The sequence below is a fragment of the Zootermopsis nevadensis genome, unplaced genomic scaffold (assembly GCF_977971745.1).
Source record: "Zootermopsis nevadensis isolate Lab colony 2312 unplaced genomic scaffold, Znev_1.0 Znev_ptg000018l, whole genome shotgun sequence".
Lineage (NCBI taxonomy): Eukaryota > Metazoa > Arthropoda > Insecta > Blattodea > Termopsidae > Zootermopsis > Zootermopsis nevadensis.
The window spans coordinates 6797622-6819269 of record NW_028259150.1 but is presented as its reverse complement, the minus strand read 5'-3'; the positions used below and the strand labels follow the sequence as shown (position 1 = coordinate 6819269).

General features: G+C 35.1%; 1 protein-coding gene across 11 annotated transcripts in view; it reads right to left on the bottom strand.

The window, feature by feature from the left end:
- Positions 1–21648, bottom strand: part of tweek (transmembrane protein KIAA1109 homolog tweek) — a 98434-nt gene that overhangs the window by 29329 nt on the left and 47457 nt on the right. For 10 of the 11 annotated variants that reach the window (XR_015535767.1, XM_087351261.1, XM_087351266.1 and 7 more), the window contains 17 exons: positions 17680–17809; positions 15408–15731; positions 14651–14940; positions 13890–14088; positions 12506–12685; positions 11477–11691; positions 10660–10804; positions 9993–10184; positions 9353–9548; positions 7937–8100; positions 5770–6001; positions 4389–4572; positions 2872–3060; positions 2303–2458; positions 1529–1637; positions 1000–1121; positions 82–210 (listed from right to left, as the gene is read on the bottom strand). Coding sequence is in view for 10 of the 11 variants with exons in the window: in XM_087351261.1 (XP_087207387.1) it covers positions 82–210; positions 1000–1121; positions 1529–1637; positions 2303–2458; positions 2872–3060; positions 4389–4572; positions 5770–6001; positions 7937–8100; positions 9353–9548; positions 9993–10184; positions 10660–10804; positions 11477–11691; positions 12506–12685; positions 13890–14088; positions 14651–14940; positions 15408–15731; positions 17680–17809 (3156 nt within the window). In the remaining variant the exon portion in view is untranslated. Of the gene's footprint in view, positions 1–81; positions 211–999; positions 1122–1528; positions 1638–2302; positions 2459–2871; positions 3061–4388; positions 4573–5769; positions 6002–7936; positions 8101–9352; positions 9549–9992; positions 10185–10659; positions 10805–11476; positions 11692–12505; positions 12686–13889; positions 14089–14650; positions 14941–15407; positions 15732–17679; positions 17810–21089; positions 21190–21648 lie in introns of all 11 variants that reach the window. The other variant, XM_087351267.1, reaches the window with a different exon arrangement.

Sequence of the window (21648 nt, the reverse complement as noted above, 5' to 3'; positions counted from 1 at the left end):
TAAAATACTAAAATTTAAAGCTATTTTCTCATATAGAAACCACAGCAGAATATTTAATATAAATACATCAGATCAGCATACCTTAATTCTAATAACTAGTGAGAAAAGAATTCTCTTGAGGGATGAGCTGGTGGGCTCCTCACTGTCCTCTAGCCATAAAGGCACTGGTTTCTCCCCACCATACACTTTCTGTACCACTTCATTTACTTCCTATCAAACAGCAAAATATACAACACTTAAAATATGAGATCTCAATTATTATTACTTTGTCCACAGTCTTGTATTCTAAAAAGGACAAAATTGCCCAGAAACTATCTGTTTCTGTCCTCAAATGAAAAGGTGGGGAATATCCCCCAAGCTGGATCCTTTAGACCTAGCCTCAATCACTGGACCAGTACCACTGCACAACAGCTGTGCACAATTTCTCATAATCTTCATTTACTTTTATTGTACTATCAAAAGTTTAAAGAGTGATGTAAGAAAACAGATATTTATTGCATAGCAACATTCTTTGTGACATCTCCTGATAAATTACCCATATACCCATAATAATTTCCATAATTACAATAAATAAGAGTGGTAGCAAACCAGCACCATGTACCTAACTCCATGACAATCTTCAAGATCTCTGAATTTGAGAAATCTGAAGATTGGCCAGTGTTGATTGAAGCTTAACATTTAATCCTGCTAGTTTACTTTTGTCTAATCCTTTACATAACATTTCTCCAATATGAATTTTAACACAATCCTCCCTTCTTTACCTAGTTTCCCAATGGGTTTCTTTTACTTGAGATTTTCCAACCAAAACATTTAACGTATTCCTCATTTCCCTATGTGTACTATATTATCACATTGCTGTGCTAATTACTGATTCAATGACCTTAACAATATTCCATAAATTGTTACGAAAAATAAAATTAGAATATTTCACTAAGATCAAGCAAAGTGATTTCTTGGCCTGTTGTAACCAGTACCACAGCAATTATACATACACCTCACCTTCATGAATACTTTCTGAACAAATACCAAATGATTCAGCAGATCTGTGGTGAGAGAGTGTTCAAAAACACCAATATCTGCCACAGCACTCAGATAGCTTCCTTGCCGGAAAACAACTCCATCTGTAAAAAGCATGCTGTGAGCAGTACTTGCAAAGACAGATGAATGTCACTGCCTCTGTAAGATTTTGCTGCACTAAAAGCTCATCTCTTTATTACCCAACAGAGTAATTATACATTTTATAAACAATATGGTTGTTATTAGAGAATCAATACTGAAGTAAACCAAATGGTGCAAAAGTTTTACTGTTCCTTCCAGGCACTCAACACACAATTCTGTTTTTTCAGCTATAAAATCACATACCAGGCATACAGTACTACAATGAAAACATCTACTGTGGGATAAACTTGTCCCATATGAGCTTCAAAGATAAAACGGCAGACCTCCCAAAAGGAAACTAAACACCCAAACCAGTCTACTTCGTCTAATTTATATGTCCTCAAATAAATGACAACAGAATTTCTCATACCTGCAAACTGTGCCTCTCGAGGATTATTTCCATCTTGCACATATTCAGCAGATACATGAACTTTAGGAAGTTCAATGCTGGCTTCTGATGGTAAATGAGCATCAGTTACCTGCATGCATATTCAACATTAAATACTTCAAAATTATGAAAAGACACACAACCTGATTTTCAAAATAAAAAACAATTTAATAAAATCTTCTTGGGTGACAAGCCACGTCAAGATGGGGCCATAGATTATGGCTCCATCTTGACGTGGTTTGTCGCCTGAGAACATTTTATTACATTTAGTTGCCATGAAAACTTCAAATCATACAAAAAGCAATTGTCTTCTAAACAGATATAACATTACCAAAGCAATATACTGGTTTCCTGAAGTCAAAGCACATATTCCAAATACAAAATAAATGGAGAACAACAGGATTACAAATTCTATTAGTAATGTATTTTACTAACCTCTGGAGAAATCTAAAAGAATAAGAATACCTTTAAAAAGATGGATATATTCTGTTTTGTAATACTGAATCAGCTTAACCAGACACAAAACCAGGCAGGATAATGAAACACTCAGCATATGTTATATCCTGTACACTCATTCCTCCTGCATATCCCAGATTTTATTAAATGTGTTTATAAGTTTATGGCACATTACACATTAATTTTATATCTGTTGTTACTGTACCTCACATCATTTTCTGAAGATACTGTTCATTCAGGCAAACAATTTAATTTCCTGTTTTAAATTTGTAAACACTTATGCACAGATGTACTGCTTACATTGTGCACTTGCAGTTTTGTAGTGAAGCTGAGTGAATGCTGAGGCAAGTCTATGGTGAATTTGGCTTTGCTTCCAGTCACTCCTGTACTGTTCACTTGATCCATCTTGTACTGAGCTTGTAAGGATGGTAACAAGGCTGCTGTAATGCTCAGACTCTGTAATATTATGAAAACATTCATCAAATTACTAATACTTACAATCTGCTTAAAGAAAAATTAGAGATCATTTTGTTTATATATTTACTTAGGGAAGTGCAAGTACCAAAACACTCAACATCTGCTCTAAATGGAGCTTTGAATTCAAGACAGAACTTGCATACCTTCAGGTCAGATCTGAGGTTCTCATAGCAACAATAAGATGGCTGTCTTCTGGGATACAGTACCATGTAGTCAGTCATTATCTACCAGAATACTTGGTGATACAACGAACTTCTTACATGTCTTAATTTCATCTAATAATTTTGACAAAGGAACCTCTCTCTAACAATAACTGAACACTGGGGAATTACCACAGCAGTTGCTAATGCAGCAATGAAAAGCTCAACAGCAATAACAGCACATATATATACCTGTAATATAACAGAAAACTGCATGACAAGGGGCTGTAGCAAGCTGGACTCTTGTTGCTGCTTCTGGAGACCAGACTGTGGAGCCTGCATTGAGTGAAAGTGGCGAGGAGAATGCTGAGTTATGAAATCTCCTTCTTCAGCCGTTGTTCCACGGCTAATCCTGCTTGAAGTTCGAGTCACTCGCAATTCCTTATAGAAACAAAGTTCTTTTTTTATCTCTTTACTATCACAACAGTCTTGACATTATGACATTCCTGTTTACCATCTTTGTCAGAGCATCTACAGTAGCGATTCTTGTCAAGTTCTCCCTTTTATTATCATGCAGGGAGCGGCAGATAGGAATATAACTACAGAAGATGTCTCTAACACATAATGTAAGTATGCTTAATCACGTATTAATATTATTTATTGGTCTATAAGGCTGCAAATAAAACTACGAAAGAGGGGTTATTTGAATTTTTGCAGAAAATTAATCAGAGCTGTACATGAAGACTTGCATTGTTGTATAAGGAGTGAACATACTAACACTGAATGTGGTTCACATATCTGGAAGTACCATATTTTCTTTAACATCCAGCATATTCTTCTAAAATATATGTGATAAAGATTGCATTACAGCTTATTCGTGACAAGGTTGACATGTCCCATTCCAGTTGCCATCTCATTTTTCACAACTTCCTTATTCTTTCACACACCACTGTGCCAAGTCATACATAACCAGAACAAGATAATGTTAATCTGCCATGTACTATGTACCATACACATGTTCTGCTAAACACCATACTTGTTGCATTTATTATAATCTCTCACAGTTAATGAATAATTTAAAGACATGGCAAATAATCAGTATTTTTTAATATACAGCTTAGAAAGAACATAATGCTGTTAGCGTATTCTGAATCCAGTCAGTATAAAATAAAATATTCATATTCAATTGGATCTTTGTTATGTCCTTGATTAGCTTATATAAACCTAAAATCTAATATGGTAACAATATGCACCAAATCCGAATTTATTTTACAAATTTGTGAACCTGGCTACCTTTATTATCCGATGTATTTCAAAACTGAATGTAATTAATACAGCTTTATAAAGGCCTCAAACACAGCATCATTTCAATTTTCAATCAGTCAAAATGATGTTTACATGTATATGAACATGGTACAGTTACCAAAATTACTGAATTTTGTAAACTGTGTCCATACCAGGTGACATGTTTTCATGATATCAAGATAATACAGAACTATAGATGGCTGTCTTCTGGGTTGTTGCACATGTAGTCTGATAGAAGTTTACCAAAGTTTCAGAGGTCCTTGCTGCCTTCATCATCAGAGCAATGAGTCATCACTTGCCCTGATGTTAGAGGCAGCAAGGACCTTTGAAACGTCGGTAAACGTCTACCAGACTACATGACACAACAGCCCAGAAGACAGCCATCTTCAGACTCACCATCACGAAAACCTTAAATCATACATGATACAAAAATAGGTTCAGACAAATAAAATCTGGATTGGTACCTGAAGGGTTGAAGATAGCTCTTTACTTCCTCTAGTCATCATTCCATGAAGAGCAACTGGGTGCTGAGGAATATCTATATTTACAGCTCCAACAGTCAGAAGCCCCGAATTCTTATCCTTGGAACGTCTTGACACACTTGAGTACAGAGCCTGTGATTTACCAACTGTCACCCTCACTACAGTTCTGAATAAACAATAAATCATCAGGTTTTAAAATCCAGGCAAGGTGTACAAAGTGTATTTCGATAACATTACATTAATAGGCACCCTTCTCAATATATCAAGTAAACCTATGACCACCTTAACAACTGAATGTTGCAGTCAAGTACTTAGAACTATCAATTTATGGTTTCTCTCAGTTCAGCCAGGTAAATGTTCTGATAGTACATTAAAATAAGTCATAATCACTTCCATCTACATCCCTTCCAACTTATTATTCACAATCTTTTACCTTTTGACATTATGTAATTTGTTCAGTTGAAAAAGTACCAATAAATAACCTAATATCTCGTTAAGTGGGCCCCTTGACACCATTGTATGGTACCCTGAGATTGCAGATAGAGACAACCTTCAGAATTGGAAGACAGCTGTAACTATATTGCATATGCAGTAGTGGACAGCTGATGAGGTTGGGGTTTGGCCAAGAGGAAATAACAATCCCTCACAATTAAAAAAAATATAATGTTAGAAAATGAACTCAGAAATCAACTTTCATTTTACCTGTTCTTTTGTATGGGTGTGAAACTTCATCTATCACCTTAAGGAAGGAACATTAATTGAGGGAGTTTGAGAGCACAGTGCTAAGGAGTATTTAGACCTAAGATGAAAACAGCGATAGAATACTGGAGAAAATTACATAATGAAGAACTTAATTATTTTCACTCTTCACCAATTATTATTAGAATGATAAAATCAAGGAGGATGAATGGGGCATGTGGCATGCATGGGACAGATGAATAGTGCACACACAATTCTTGGATAAAACCAAAAAGGAAAGAGACCAATTGGGAGACACAGGCATACATGAGAAAATATGAAAATGGATATTACAGAAACAATATAACAATGTGGACTTGATTTATCTGGTTCAGAATTTGAACCCATGGTGGGCTCTTCTGAAATCAGTAATGAACATTCAAGTTCCATTAAAGACTGGGAATTTCTTGACTAGCCAAGTGACTACTAGCTTTTCCAGAAGAAATCCAGTTGGTTAAATAATACAAGAATCAAACCAATTGACAACACCAACTTCAGGAAGAAATTATGCAGAAAACCTGACATGAAGTTTCTGTTGACACTGTATCAGTTGCATTATAACAATTGGATAACATGTCAACTTTATTTGATTTCTGATATCTACATATTATTCTGCAATACTCACTGCTGACTGGGTGCAACTCCTTCCAGAAGAACAATCATAGTTCGTCCAATATGTCCTGTGAGAGAACATTCCAAACTTGCAGGCCTGGATTTTTTACGACAAGTAAGACTAGAATGGAGGTTCGTAATCTCAGCCTCCAGTTTGAGTCCACTTAATGTTGCTAGTAACCTTGTTCGATGAATTCGAGCCACACCAAACACAATGAGACGAGTACGTTCCCCAGTCACCACACCTGTCAAATGCAAAAATATTATTACTATACCATTATATGCAAACATGACAGGCAATTGTAATATTTATAAGAACAAGTACTGATACACTTGAGTGATAGTTTATCATCCACATTTCGAGTTACAATATTATTTAAACTTAGCCAATGATTTTCAGTTAGTTCAGTCTTAGATCAAAGAAATAAATTCCAAACAAGTTGTTTTGTAAGTTATGTGTTATCTTATGCGATTTTAAGAGGTATGAAATATTGATGAAGCTCAAGACTTTATTCTGAAAAGAACACAGATGTTACATATCATAAAAAAAAAAATTTCTGAAAAATTACCATTATACAAAAATTATGCTCATCATAGAAAATGCTTTTCTCCTTAAGATCTATGTGTGTGAAATGTATTTCAATGAAAGTTATATAGAAAAAGATAAACATAAAATTTCAAGTTCAGGAAGTGAAATGCCAGTCAAAACTGATGCACTCTTAGTCAGGTTTTATCAGGGTCATGGTTTTAATCAAAATAAAATAAATGGTTCAGGGCTTTAAATACATAACAGGCAGACATGACTGGAAACAATACAATAAATAAGAAGCTTGAAGATGGATAAAGATATGGTATGTATGCAAGGCATTCCTTGTTTTATGAATATGCATATGTAATGATTAGGGTTCGGATGTTCATGACGTGTCATATTTTTACTGGGGCATCTATTTTCATTCTAAACTGAAATTAAACACTAATTGGGTTATTCTAATCAGAATTAGACTGTATTTATTTGCATATAAATGCATGTTTAGGTCATTTTTGTGTGCTTTGTCATATTTGTAGTTAAATTCATATTTCGGTTATATTTTGGGTATGAACTTTTACTTGTAACTACATTTCTCAGACACTTACAGTGAATCCCTATGTGAAATGACGTCGTCTGGCAACTGAACAAAGTGAACAACGAGCAGCTCAAATTTTTCTTGGAGAAATACATGACTCAGTTAATTCCAGACGAATAACACTACGAAAAAACTGATGAAGATGTTCTGAAAAGAATTACATATACTGTGGGTGAAAATAAGATTTGGGTTTCGGTTGATGAAACAACGGATGTCTGCGGCAGATATGTAGCGAATGTCGTTATTGGCACGCTCTTTGCTGATCGCCCTGGTCACTTATTCCTTCTTGATAAAGTAAACCACTCCTCTATTGCTGTAATTTTCGATAACGCCATGAAACGTTTGTGATGTCTCAAGTTACAAGGCCATATTGTGCGACAATCTAAGAAGATTTTCATTTGAGACCTTGAAAATGCACATCGGTATATAATGTAATGCTACCAAGAAAGGAGAATGAAGAAAGGAGAATGAAGAAAGGTACTTAATATTTTGAATTTTGTTTATTTATTTGTAATTAATGAATTTGAAATGCATGAAAGGCTGTTTTTTAAAATTTATCATATTTTTATAGGAGTACGTAAACTCAACATGATGCTGATCCAAAATGAGGCATTTACAACGTAAAGCGACGGAGGTTTTTGATTAAAAGTGCTAGGAAATCAAGTAATGTAATAGTTGTTCATGCATATGTAAATAAATAACATGATTGAAATACAAAACACTTTTCTTAAATTTTAGCGAATATTTTTACATAACAAATTAGGTCATATTTTGCCTTTTTGGGTCATATTTTGCTATTTTTTGGGGCATACTTGCATGCATATTTCTCGGTATTTTAGGTCATGAACATCCAAACTCTAGTAATGATGATATGAGATTGTAACTTGTAAAGGAACTAAAACTGAAAATACACATAATGGAATTATACTGATGTGGATCATTAATTAAACACTCACCAGATTACTTATGATAAACGGATACTTTCTACTGAGAAGTCAGATACCATGTACTGAAGACAGTTTTAAGGAAACAGGTGCATAACACTGCAACACTTACTGAGTTCCCTGGGTTTATCATGTGGCTGTGGAGTAGAGCCTGTAGCAGTCTCAGGGACAGCAGCAACTCCTTTCTCCAAATCTTCATTGCTTTTAACTTCAGGTAACAAGTCATACTTCCTGTTACCCTTGTAGCCTTCTGAAATATCAGCAGCCACAGAAAACCTGTCCACAAATACAAACCTACTGACACCAAAGAAATCATTAATTCTGAAACAAATACTTGATTCATACAGTACAATCTTCTGCACTCTAACACCATGTCCTATTCAAAGAAATATCCAGTGTTTCATACAAACCAACTGCATCCACCTTTAGGATAAAAACAAATTAACTTCAACCTTCATGCTATAACTTCACTTAAACCTATTTCCTCCATCTTCAGGGCAGGAGTGACTTCATTTTAACCTACTACCAACAATTTCATGAGCCGGGATAGCTCAGTCAGTATAGTGACTAGCTACGGGCTGGACGACTGGGGTTCGATCCCCGACGGGGGCAGAGGATTTTTCCTCTAGCCTCTGCTTCCAGACCGGCTCTGGGGGCCCACCCAGCCTCCTCTACAATGGGTACCGGGGTCCTTTCCCGGGGGTAAAGCCGGCCGGGGCGTGATGCTGACCACTCACCCCCATCTAGTGCCGAGGTCAAGGAAGAGAGGAGCTATACCTCCACTCACCCCAAACGCCTACATGGCGTATAGTGGGACAAACTTTACTTTACTTTACTTACCAACAATTTCATGGTATAAGTAAGGAGTGTTCCGCTTGGCATTTTATTTTGTAAGAAACATAAAATACAAGACCAGCTGAAGATATCTGAATCCAATAACAGACAATTAAAAAAACCTTTCTATATCTTTGAGAAATTTTCATTATATAACAACACAACCCTGGTGAGAAGACAGTTTCCTGTTTCTTTGACTTTCATACTAGCCAATGGGATTGTAAGATACTGATTTTTGTGCAGTGCCACACTTGAAAGCTGGTACTTAATTTAATTTTGATAGATGCCAATAGCAGAAGGATGTATAAAATGCCAGAACGTTGGGCAGCAAAACAAATACCTCAATAAGTTGAAGGGCAGCAAATTAAATTAACATTTAAAAGATGCAAAAGGTAACTATGTCATCCCTCAGGGTGACAAACCAAGTTCCACACCCATAGAAAAGAACAGGTGTCTAGAAGATGTTTCCTTATATAAATGAAAGTGATTCACAAAATATCATTCTCTGAAACACTACCAGACAGGTTGCAAGCTGGGTACTACAAAGTATATTAAAAATGTCAGACAGCATTTTATGTTGGTCTGAAAACATGCAATGCAGTGGGATCCCTGCAAAGTGGATAGCTGGCATTGGAAGACAGACACAATCCTACCCCAATGTGAATATTATTCTTTTTTGTATTTAATACTCCACCTATGAGTGATGGTCTTTGTTTCTGGCATTGTTGCATACAGATCAAGAAGATAGTACACAGTTTTCCAGCAGCGAGGTGTCAGATTTAGTACATCTTTACTTTTATCTGAGGCAATGGTGGTATGTTCAAGACCTGAACCAGACGGACTCACCACCAGCATTGGCGTTGTTCCTCCTTCAGACAAATTCATGTAGCCTAAAAGTAAGAAATTCTATAGTAGAAATCTGGGAAAATATAAAACATGTATTTGATCTCAGACTATCAGAGCATCTCATGTATGGACTTCAGTACCACAGCATGTACTCTGCAAATGGGTAAAATAATAAAACTACAGTAAAACCTTTCCAGTTTAAACTTGTGTGACCACAGAATAAAATATTTGAATTACAGGTGTATTAATCAGTTTTCACTAAGAACATCACTTACTGGGTATTAAATCACATGCTTAAGACATCAATAATATATGAATGCAATAAAATAAAAATAAACATTGAAATTCAAACACATTAAAAAGCACAAAAATGTAAATTTATAGATGGTAAACATTACTTACTTCAAACTGCACGATAATTTGAAATAACCAACATAAAAATTTACAAAGTTTAATGACACTTAAATCAGTACAAACTCAGATGGTACCTTTTACACTCTTGCTAGTTGATCTAAGTTTCTGCGCAAAACTCTGCGGACGGGAGCGAAGAGATGCTGATGGTGACACTATCTTTTGTTGGCTCAATGAGTGGGGAAAGCCAGGACCAACCCCAGTTACATTTCCAGTAGGTAATTTCATCTTGTCATCAACTACAGACACATTCTCATGCATGTCTGATGCTAGAAATAAAAAGAAACTCAGCACACTTTGCCCTTTTACTTTATACATCAAATTATGATTTAATGCATTTTACCTTCCAGTTAGGGAGCAGACTAGCTAATAAGTCCAATTCAAGAACACACTGAATTTATCCAGTCACTCAAAAATAATTTATTTTGTTTTTGAAAATTATGCACTACATTACTTATCAAATTGTGAAGAAAGTTATTTCAACTCTAGTTGACCTTAATGCCCTCTTCTACACTGGTGAAGTGAAGAAATGCACTTCCGAAGTTCAGAAAACTGCATCCACATTCAGTCGTGGATCTAACCTGGGATCCCATAAATAATTTTGGGCGCTGTGAACCAAATAATGACACTAGACAAAAGTCTTAAATACAGGTTGTCAAAATGTTTCCTATAGTTGTACCTCAATCTGTATTTTTTACTTTTCAAACAGGAAGGGAGACACGTTAAATAAAAGGTGCATCTCACTTGATGAAGAACCATTCTTGTTATTTTTTGTCAAGTTTTCTTTTTTAACTTCTGGTTGTTGTTCTTTCAGTTCCATTTGTGTTTCCTTAACATTCTGGTACATATTGCTTATCTGATGCAGCAGACGCAGTAGTGGCATGTTCACCTGTAACAGCAAAACATGACACCATTAATTCAAACACACACTTCAAGTTGTAAATACAAAAACATTCTTTATTTAAGAAAGATGAATTGAAGTTGAAATTTTAAATCATTCCATTTACAGACTTGATGATGTTATACTTTGTGCATAGAAGGTGGTACACAAAGATAATTTCTTCTTTGATGGCAGTCTTGGTTGTGATGCTATGTGAATTTGTAGATGGGTACTAATGTTTCAGAGGAACATACTGCTTAAAATCAGCACTTCCACCAATATTAGGTGAATGAACCATTTTAGGTAGTCTGCTTGGGGAGGTTTACATATTCCTAGAACAATGTCTGAACCAATATTATTCTGATGAGTGATAGCAAAAGAAGTGCATACTCTGTCTCTTTCATTTTAACTGTCATTATTAGCAGATATGTAAACATTCTACTAAAACCTACACTTTTGTGAGACTGGCAGGATGTATGTGACAGTATATACTGTGTAAGTGGTTGACACAAAGACTGTGCAACCAATGTCGTTTTACTTTTTATATCCAACTGAAACTTATGTGAAAATGATTATAAAACTCTGATATGGTTCATAAATTACATAACATATTTTTTTTATTTTCTTCTGAACATTTCAGGGGTGGTAAACTTAGTATATTACTCAATAAATAACATTTACCTGCTGTGAAATATAGCGCACATTCAAGCTGATATTCAATATAGTGCTAGTGTGTTTCTTTAACTGCCCACGTGAGATGTATAAAACGTTCTGTTTGTGAATCATGTCATCAACTGTCATGTCTGCCATCTTCTTTAAGTCCAATTCAACTCCCATCTTCTCACAGAGAAAGGCTGGTGTCTCAGGAGGAATATCCAGATAAAACTTTCCTCCTCCTATAATAAAGATTACAATTAGTCACATTTAGTTCCTAATGCTAGCAAACACACTCAACATGTGGGTGCCTTTTTTTCTTACATTATCCACTGTGTAGATTAAAAGGACAAAAGAAGCTTTACAGGCTGGTCTGTCTATCTGTCTGCAGACAAAGGAAAAGGTTAAACTTTCCCCTACTAGGCCTAGTAATGTGCATGACAGCCCACATTGAATGCAATTCATATAGTATCCAAGCTCACTCCTTAACAAGGCTGAATTAAGTTTCATACATATCTTAACAGGAGTGTATGCAACTGGAAACAAAAAATATCTGTCATAATGTCTCTGCAATCAGGATATATAGATGGAATGGAGGTAAAGCTCACTCACTGTAGTCTTAACCTAATACTGAATAAAGGTAAGCAAATATGACCTTCACACCCAAGCTGCTTTATCTACTGAAAATGGAAATGCCATCAACAAAGAGATAACCAGTAACTCTGATGACTGAGCCACCAAATCAATTAAGTCAATAAAGTGTTCAAGAAGAGAGAGTCTTAGCCTGACACTTTAAAACCAGGATAAGGAAATCTGTGACCTTGATTTGGGGAACAACCACAGGCTGAAAACTAATGTTTTAAAGTACACAATTCTCAAAACAATGCACAGCAAAATAAACATTCTGTACCACTTTTTCTATTAACATGACAGTCTGAAGCAGTGTGACAAGGATAAAAATCTTGCCATCCCAACCAGACTAAGGAATAAAATAATATACCAGATCAAAGTTTTCAGATATAATGCTGAATTCTGAAAATAGAAATGTAAAATTACCATGGTTCTTAGATCCTTTGTTTCCTCCTGAAGATGCTGATGAAGACTTGCCTTTCTTTTTGTCACTGGTTTTTCCAAATTCACTGACAACAATATCAATTCTCATCATTTCAATGCCACCAACCAATGTCAAGTTTGATCCCCAAGTGTCAAACGATGAAACATTGCCACTTCCTGGACCTACAATAAAACAGGATGCCAAAAAAGTGTGGGTTATCAGTCCTTATGTTTCTAGTCATATCAGTGAAGATGTACTTTTTCTTTGCTTGGCTCTACAGTCCTTGATGGACCTTTGCCTCCTTACAAATGGGAGGTTTCTTAATCTATTTAAACATTTAGTAGGACTCCTTGGACAGGTGATGAGCCTCTCATAAGGCCTCTACATATACAGGACAGCACAACACAGAAACATGGAGACAAACATCCATACCTTGATTCAAAGCCATGATCCCCGTGTCTGAGTGATTAAGGCCTATGCCCTAGACCATGAAGTCAATGACTGGCAGTGAAGACGTATATATTATACAAATTTGTTGATTAGTTATAAAGACAAATTCAAAGAGCAACTAAGAGGCAAGAGGTATACTTTGTTCAATCACTATTCAATACCCTTTTCACTTCTATGCATCATAAATTCCCAATATAACAACAATTCTGTTAACATTAAATATAGAAGAAAATCTAATAAATTGGGGTTATAAATAAAATTAATTAATGTACACTACAGATGATGTTTCTACAGAGTATTAACAAACAATCAACAACACAACCTGAAATCAGGCAACAGATATGACCTGAAAGTATAAAAACCACAGGGAACAATAAGAAAAATTATTTTAACATGTATGATTTGAAGGTCTGATGGTGACAACTTAAGAAATTCTCACAGGCAATGACACATTAAGATGAATATAAATAAATGTGTAGTCATAAATAAAACTTCCTCACATTTTATTAGATGTAGATTGTGTTGAAAAATATTTAAAATATAAGACTTTAGCACATTTTAATGTGCTTTATATTTTATGCTACGTTATCAGTAACTTGTACAATGAGTCAACTGTGACAAAAACTGCAGTCTGATTGAGTTTCAGGTGATGTAGAGGTTATACTGAACTGATACAGGTAAAAATTTAATTTTTAAGACTAATGATGTAGCCCTCTTTACCAAGTTTTAAATTATGTGTTAATTTTGTGGAAAGTACACAAAAATTATCCATAAGAGTTGATTTGATGCAGAAGAGGGTGAAACACTAAACTAACTACTTTAACAATTACCATTATCTTCTTCCACATGTTTCTAAATTCAGAGATTCTGTGCATAAAATTTGATGTGCCACAAAAATCAGTCCCTTATGTAAGGCTTCCTTTAAAATGGGCATACCTGTAGAACCACTGAGATTACTGATCATCTGTTGTGGCATGACACCAAGACAAGAGAGCAGAGGCTCAAATATCAGGTGTGCATCAAGAAGTCGCAATGAATCATGCATAGGATACAGACTGTACCCTCCTAGAGTCATCTGTAAATACTCTGGATCTTCCAAGGTATCTTCAGTGGTTAGTGTGTTGATCTTTGATTCCTGCAGAAAATACATGACATGAAATACTGGGAAAAACTTATGCTGCCTACTTCCCTTCAAATGTCTCAATCTATCTCATACGACTAACAGAATTTAAAAATGAATAATTTCACAATTTAGTGAACCTCCCCACAAAATCCTACTTATGTTAAATCACAATAAACTAGCTCCCATCTCAGGAGTTTGCATGTCAACATGTTGGTATTACTGAAGGTAGAGAATTAAAAGTCCAAGGGTGTGGTAACCTCACATGGCAAAATGTTCACATACAATTTCACAAAAATCCATTAAATTGTTTATGAAACATACAAGACATAGGGATATGATATCATCTGCCTACTTATCCTTAAAGACTAAGAAAGAGAGCTAGCTAAAATAAACTGATACAGAAAGTGAAACTGAAAACTTGTCACAAATAGAAAAGAATAAAATCTGACTGGTGACAAAACATGCGTTACTTAAGGAGATATACCAGAATTTGCTGATGGACTGGGGGGAAATAACTTGGCTGATTAATCCATTACCAGCCCAAACTTATCCATTGTTCTACAGTCAAACTTACCCAGTTCCCTTTCAAGTTAGTCTTGGAAACTTCTGAATCTTTCATGAAATCTTGCTGTTTGGCCATCCAGCTATACAGGTCCTCACCCGTTTCTTTCCTGCTTGTTTCCCAATTTCTGCTTGTTGGTGCTGATGAATTACCAGTGGGAGAAAAATTATTTTCCAGAGAAGTCACAGAATGCTGGCTACCTGGACCACCACCGGAATAAATACTAGGATTTGAACCCAAGTGGTGATGCTGTCCATGTGAATGATGCAAGGAGGAACGCTCTTCTTTCAGTGGTCCATAACCTATAAATATTGAAGAGATATCTTAGATATCTGTTACAGACAAAAACAACAGAACTTTTATGACAAAATGAGGTGTACTCTAAAGGAATAAATTACTAATGATCTATACCATAACTACAGTATGTGACTAACCACTTTCCAAACCAAACTTTAACAATAGCCAACCACGTAAGAACTTCACTAAATTCCTTATTAAAAAAAGTATCAAAATTGGTTATATGACATAAAATTCAAATTTCATTAAGTTTAATAAAATACAAGGAGAAATCTTTATGAATATACAAATTTATGTTTCTAGTGTGATTGTTTTTGTAATAATATATTTTTATCTTGAATAAATGAATACCAAAGCCAATTACATATAAAACTGCAGACATTTAGAAGACATTTGTACTGCCTTGGAGTGTACACTCTTGTATCAGACTGAACTTAACATTTCCTCACAAGTAGTACAAAAGATACAGTACCAATGCCCTGCTCAGCATCAAACTTCTTCTGAGAAGCAGCTGCCATGAAAGGGTTACCACCTAGTATTGGAAACACAATTGAGGCCCGTGATGAAGAAGGTGGGTGCGAAGGAGGTAGAGATTTCTTTCTTTTCCGATGCCCTCCCACTCCAGTACCTCCATGACCTTGCTGCTGAACTGACGGAGGTGAAGGTGAATTAAACAAGCTGTCCACACCTCCAACTACAATTCCAGGTGTAACCATTGGGGTGCGATCCACATGACTGGTAACATGAGGGGACCCAACAGGAGGAACCAACAGGTCGTCATGTTTTAAACCTAGTCCTAATGAAAAAAACAGCTTGTGTTACTGGGTCTACTTGGTGGAACTGTCTTACATATCATGGTGTGTACTATGAAACTGAATCTGGAACAAGACACATTACTTGCTATGCATGCTCTGCATTATTCATGTTACCTGAACCTTATATTTATGGCACAAATTTGTAAAGTTTCAAATGAAAGTTGTCTGTCTAATTAAGACAAAAGTTTTGTTTTCTAAAAACTTTTCTTCATTACTAATAAGTTAGGGGATCTCATGACATTAACTGTACATGTAGTGAATAGTATGTAATACAGAAACATAAAGTCAAGCCCTACTACTTAAAATTATGTTATCCTCTCAACAGCCAGTGTGATAAATAAAACAGTGCAGAAAGACACAAATTAATGAACAAAATTCATGTTTCTAATGCAAGAAATCATGGAAGCTACATAAATTAAATTGCAAAGCAAACTGTGATCATAAGCAGGTGGCCATATGATCATATACTATGACAGGCAGAATTTATCACATGCAATAGTATATATGTTACAGGTTGTTATTGTTGTTGTTGTTGTTGGTGGTGGTGGTAATAATAGAAGTAAGGGGGGCAGCAAGCAATACATTATTTTGTCTTTCAGTCTGGAAGGAATAATTAATTAACTACTGGGGCTAACAGTGTGAATTTTTTTTATAAAGATAGATTACAAATATACCTATACAACAAACAGAAACTACTGAGTATAAGTCAACAATTTTGAATATGGCAACAGTGAAAAACTTTGAGGCCACATCCAAAAAATTTAATTTGTTAGTTATTTATGTGTTATGTATGTTGACTCATAAGATGATTAGTTAATAATTGGGAAGGAGATGGAAGAAAATGATCATGAAGACACTGTGACCTAATGTAAGATACTATCCTGCCTGTAGGATCTGAGGGAAACCAAAGAAACCTTATCAGGTAAGACTTGAGGTTCTCACAGCGGTGAATATGAAGATTTCTGTCTTCTGGGTTATTGCGCTGTGTAGTCTGGTCGATGTTAACCAACGTTTCAGAGGTCATACTGCCTCCGTCATCGCCCTGATGATGGAGGCAGTATGACCTCTGAAACGTTGGTTAACATCGACTAGACTACACAGCGCAATAACCCAGAAGACAGAAATCTTCAAACCTTATCAGATTAGCCAACCCAATACTTGAATATACAACTTCCCAAATAACCATTTGAGCATGACATTCATTAAACTAATGCAAACAGAATTTCTATTGTAGTAATAAATTCCACACGAGAAGCAAGCAACAATGCCAATACAATAATGATGATGGTGATAATAATGGCAATAACAATATGTAACACAGATACAACTGCAAACAATAAAAAAAAACACAAAAAGGATTCAAACCTATGACCATCTGTGGATAAGTCTGGCACGCTTATCTCCATGATCTAAATTGTACTTTATTGTCTGATTATAAAGCTACACGAACTAAATACTATATCAACAATAAAGATTTGTAGGACTGAAAGTTTGTATAATAAGAAAGTGATCTTTGCCCAGAATTCCTTAACATCCTAAATTTCTAATCTTAATATTACCTTATTGTTGTCCAATGTCTCTGTTTGTATTGAATACATCAAAAAATATTAACAAAAAGGAAAATATTAAAATAATAAACTCACAATTACTAGATTGTAAGCTTACTTTGATACTCAAGACTCCAAATAACCTGCTTATCTTTACATAACAGCTCAATTTCTTTTAAAATAAATAATGTATGTTTATGTTAGTTGATTTACTAATTAATACATTAATTTTAAATGTTTAATTTATTACAAAAATTACAGCCCTACTATCAAATCATGTAATTATATTTAAAATCTCCCTTAACGCACTATTTCCTGTTGGAATACTAGCCAGTTAGCAACATAACCATGCAATTTTAAAAATTGCAAAATGACAACTCACCATTTTTATCATGTGACTTAATCACCTTATGCATGGCACCAGCTTCTGTGTTAAGAAGCATGGCACATTCATCCGTTACCTCACATTCCTCCCCAGACCCTTCGCCCTCGCCATCTGTTAGTACATTCTCCTGCAAAACCAAGTGTCAAACTACAAAAGACACAATCTATATGAGACCTACACACCCTCCATTGTGTTAGTACAGCCACCAGAACCTTCAACCACATAAACAGCTTTCCAAAAAGTCCAATGCCCAGTTACTGAGGCAAACTAAAGTTTCAAGGATGAAGCTAAGATACAGAATAGAAACAACCCTAGCAAGACAGATACTGTTTTCCCATACTATAAGAGGCACTCAGAATTCCCCAATTTCATATGTTCTATGCTTAATGAGGCCAATGTGTATGTGTCCATCTGTATATCTCTAAAATTAGTGAATAAATGCTGATGAAATTTAATTCTGATTTGTAACAGCTCAATATAACTCAAACTTCTCAAAAAGAAAAATCATCATACAAAACTAAGCCTACTGAAGAGAATACTGAGAATAAGGAAAATAATTTAGTTTTAATTGTGAAGAACTAGCCTCCGATGCCATATGTTTTGGACATGACACTGGACAGATCAAGTGTGTGATTTTTCTGCATGGCTTTTGTATTCCTCTAACAGTCAAATCTTTTCAAATGTGATGCACACCAGGTGCCCCACACTTTCAGGTTCATAATCAATGTTAAGCCATTAATACTATCTGCTGGATAGTTTTCTGTGTTGAAAGAAACAGAATAACCCCCTATGGGTACTCTCTCAGAAGCAGATTGCTTCGCAAGTCCCATGCAAGCAAAAGTCAGAAAGCTCAACTTACACTAAAATATTAGACAAATCAATGGGATCCATAAGCTGTAATCATTGTTTGCAGTCTAATCTAATGTATTCTAGAACACAAAGAAGTCAGTGAAAACTGAAGGTTAGTTTGTTTTTAAAATAAATTGCTGTTGATTACAATAAACATATAAAATTCCTTTACTAATATTTATATTCGATGTTCATATTCATATATGCAGTATTCATTTATTATCTTTAATTACTGCCTTTAAATTTAAGAGACATTTATAATTTTTTAACAACTGAATGTCTTTCTAGGAATACATTCCTTTGGTAAAACAAGAAGTTAATATATCTGTATGAATACACATTTTTGGAACTGTTATTTCAAAAACAGGAAAAACCTTCAAATTTCCTTACATTCTGCTTAGTATTATTCCGTAAATACACTATTCTATTACAAATAAAACCAAAAGCTAAACCTCCACACATTATTAACGTTTCCCATGTGTCTGAAGCGCTCTTCATTGCTACAAATTCAGGTGCATCCAGTGTCTGTTCACAAATTTAGAAGCAAAGTGCAGTATCTTTTGAAAATGCACTAACTGGCTTTCAAAGCAAGGAAAATGAAAACATGAAATGCCTGTTCAGTTTTCAGAAGAAAAAAAGTTATTTTAATAGCAGGGATTATTCCCACAAAAATAATGTAACAATTTTTAAACTCATTAGAAAGGAAGCCACAAAGCAAATATTCCTAAAATGCAACTTAAATTCTGATACCTAGTTATTACACAATGGATCTCAATTGGGAAAAACACGGTTGATAACATGATTTCATTGTAAAATAACCAACTCTCTGGTAACAAATGAAGGTAAAATCATCCCCAAAACTAAAAATCACACCAAGGGGTCATAAAAACTTGGGTGAGAAAAGAACACAGTGGCAAAGAAAAAATCCTTTCTCTTGCCATTAATAAAATTCCAGTCAACTAGCCTAGAGCCATTTACTTTAGTAAGCCATCCTGCATCATGGGAATATATACCAGGGACTCATGTAGCTTGAAGGCGATCACTCATCTCTATCTAGTGCTGCGATATACATTGCAAGCCCCTTATATGACTTCTTGGTGTGTTTCTTATACACAGAGGAACTTCATTTTGTAACAGAGACTGAAAGTTCAACAATGCTAATACCAAAGCCTGGCACTAAATATGATCATGAGAAAATTCAATCCAGTTCACACCTTTAGAATATATTTCTTTAAGTTGTATATTAAAATAAAACAATAAAAGATAGAAAGTAGATAAAATGATCCTCTCCAGTTCTGACACACACAACAAAACTTCAGTTCTTAATTGCTACTATAAAAGGATTTATTTGTAATTTCCTGCAATTACTCATGACAAAAGATGACAATAGTTCTGAATAGGACAGTGTTTTATTTTACTCAACCAATTTTTAGTACCCATACCAACACATTCTATTTTGGCAGCAAAAACAAAATGGAAAGAACCTTTTGCATTTGCATATGCCTGTTCATAAGTGCATAATTTTTCCAATTCTAAAGCCTTCGTGAAACTTCTATAACAAGGAACATTTCTGTGTAGGATTTGAGGTTTTCACAGCAGTGAGTCTGAAGATTGCTGTCTTCTGGGTTATTGCGCCATGTAGTCTGGTAGAAACGTAGGTGGAAATCTACCAGACTACATGGTGCAATAACCCAGAAGACAGCAATCTTCATGAAACATTTCTGTTGCGAGTTGTTGACATTATGCCTAATATGAGAACTGGAGGATCACTCCCTTGTCAGCTGCCCACAAATGTCAGTCAGTACATCAACAGCTACCCTCCATATCTAGAGACTTTGTGTGTGAAGTCCAAATTATCAAAGTCAAGATTTATAAAGCAATATTTATGCTAGTTTTGTAAGAATGTGAAAATATTGTGGCTTATTTTTAAAGAACAATATCTATTAGAAGTGACTGAAAATAAAAGGCTAAGGAAAATATATGGAACTAAGGATAAAAGAAATGTGAAACATATGATATTACATACTTCAGAGCTTTATGACTTATAAGTAACCTGTATAGCTAAGATTGTGAAATGTATTGAGATATGAAGGGCTGAACATGTAGCATGAATAGGGATACACGTGTGCAGGGGATTTTGGTAGGAAAACCTATTGGAAAGTAGCCAATTGGGAGACTGAAACAGAATGCAAGAATAGCAGACATTAAGTTGGTTCCCAGGGAGACAGGTCTTCAGGCTGAAAGGTGGATGGAAGTGGTTATGACAGGGTTTGTTATTAGCAGTGTTCAACATTCAGCTTCTATTACCAGAGTTAATTATAGCTAGTTTATAAATGCAGCATATTTCATTCCCTTGCTCTGTAACCCAACTGACTATATGATACTCTGCTGCAATACACTTTCGCATTTGGCAAAGTCTGTGGAAAGAAGTAAAGCAACATAAGTAATTACCCCTGAACCATTATGGAACTGAACAGCATAAAAAATCAACATGAAGAACCAAAGCAGAAAAAACATATATGAAATGTATATTTTTTGCAGTTGGCCAGCCAGCTTACTCATTTTCTTGAATGTTTCCTTATGCCCACCAGCAAGCAAATTATCTTGTGATAACTGATGTGTAGTTTCCAAACGGCAATTACAGGTGCTGTTGAGTGCCTGATAAATTAGATCATAATCTTCACTTACTTTTTGGACTGTTTATAATAAAATTAATTTCTGGCAACCACTGACATAAGCTGTGAGTAAACAAACTTCAATTTTTTAACATTATTAAGCTGCAATTTAAACTAAAAAGGTATTAATATTCAAAAATAAAAAAGACACTTCCGTCTGAATACATATTGTAGAGCCGCAGTTATCTGAAAACTGTTAATCAGGCAGGCACTCTAACCAGTTGAGTTAAAAATAAATCTCTCTTCACTTGTCAATTTACTTACTCTTTATGAATGGTGTACAGGGTATTCGCTAGCCTTACAACACAACATGCATGACAAAGGCTCCTAAGGGTCTGTTCTTCATGCACAAATTCCTCATTAATGTATATGATAAAAAGGAATTTTATAAATGTGAAATAACTGCTAACAGCCCAACCAACTCTCAAAATAACTCATTCTG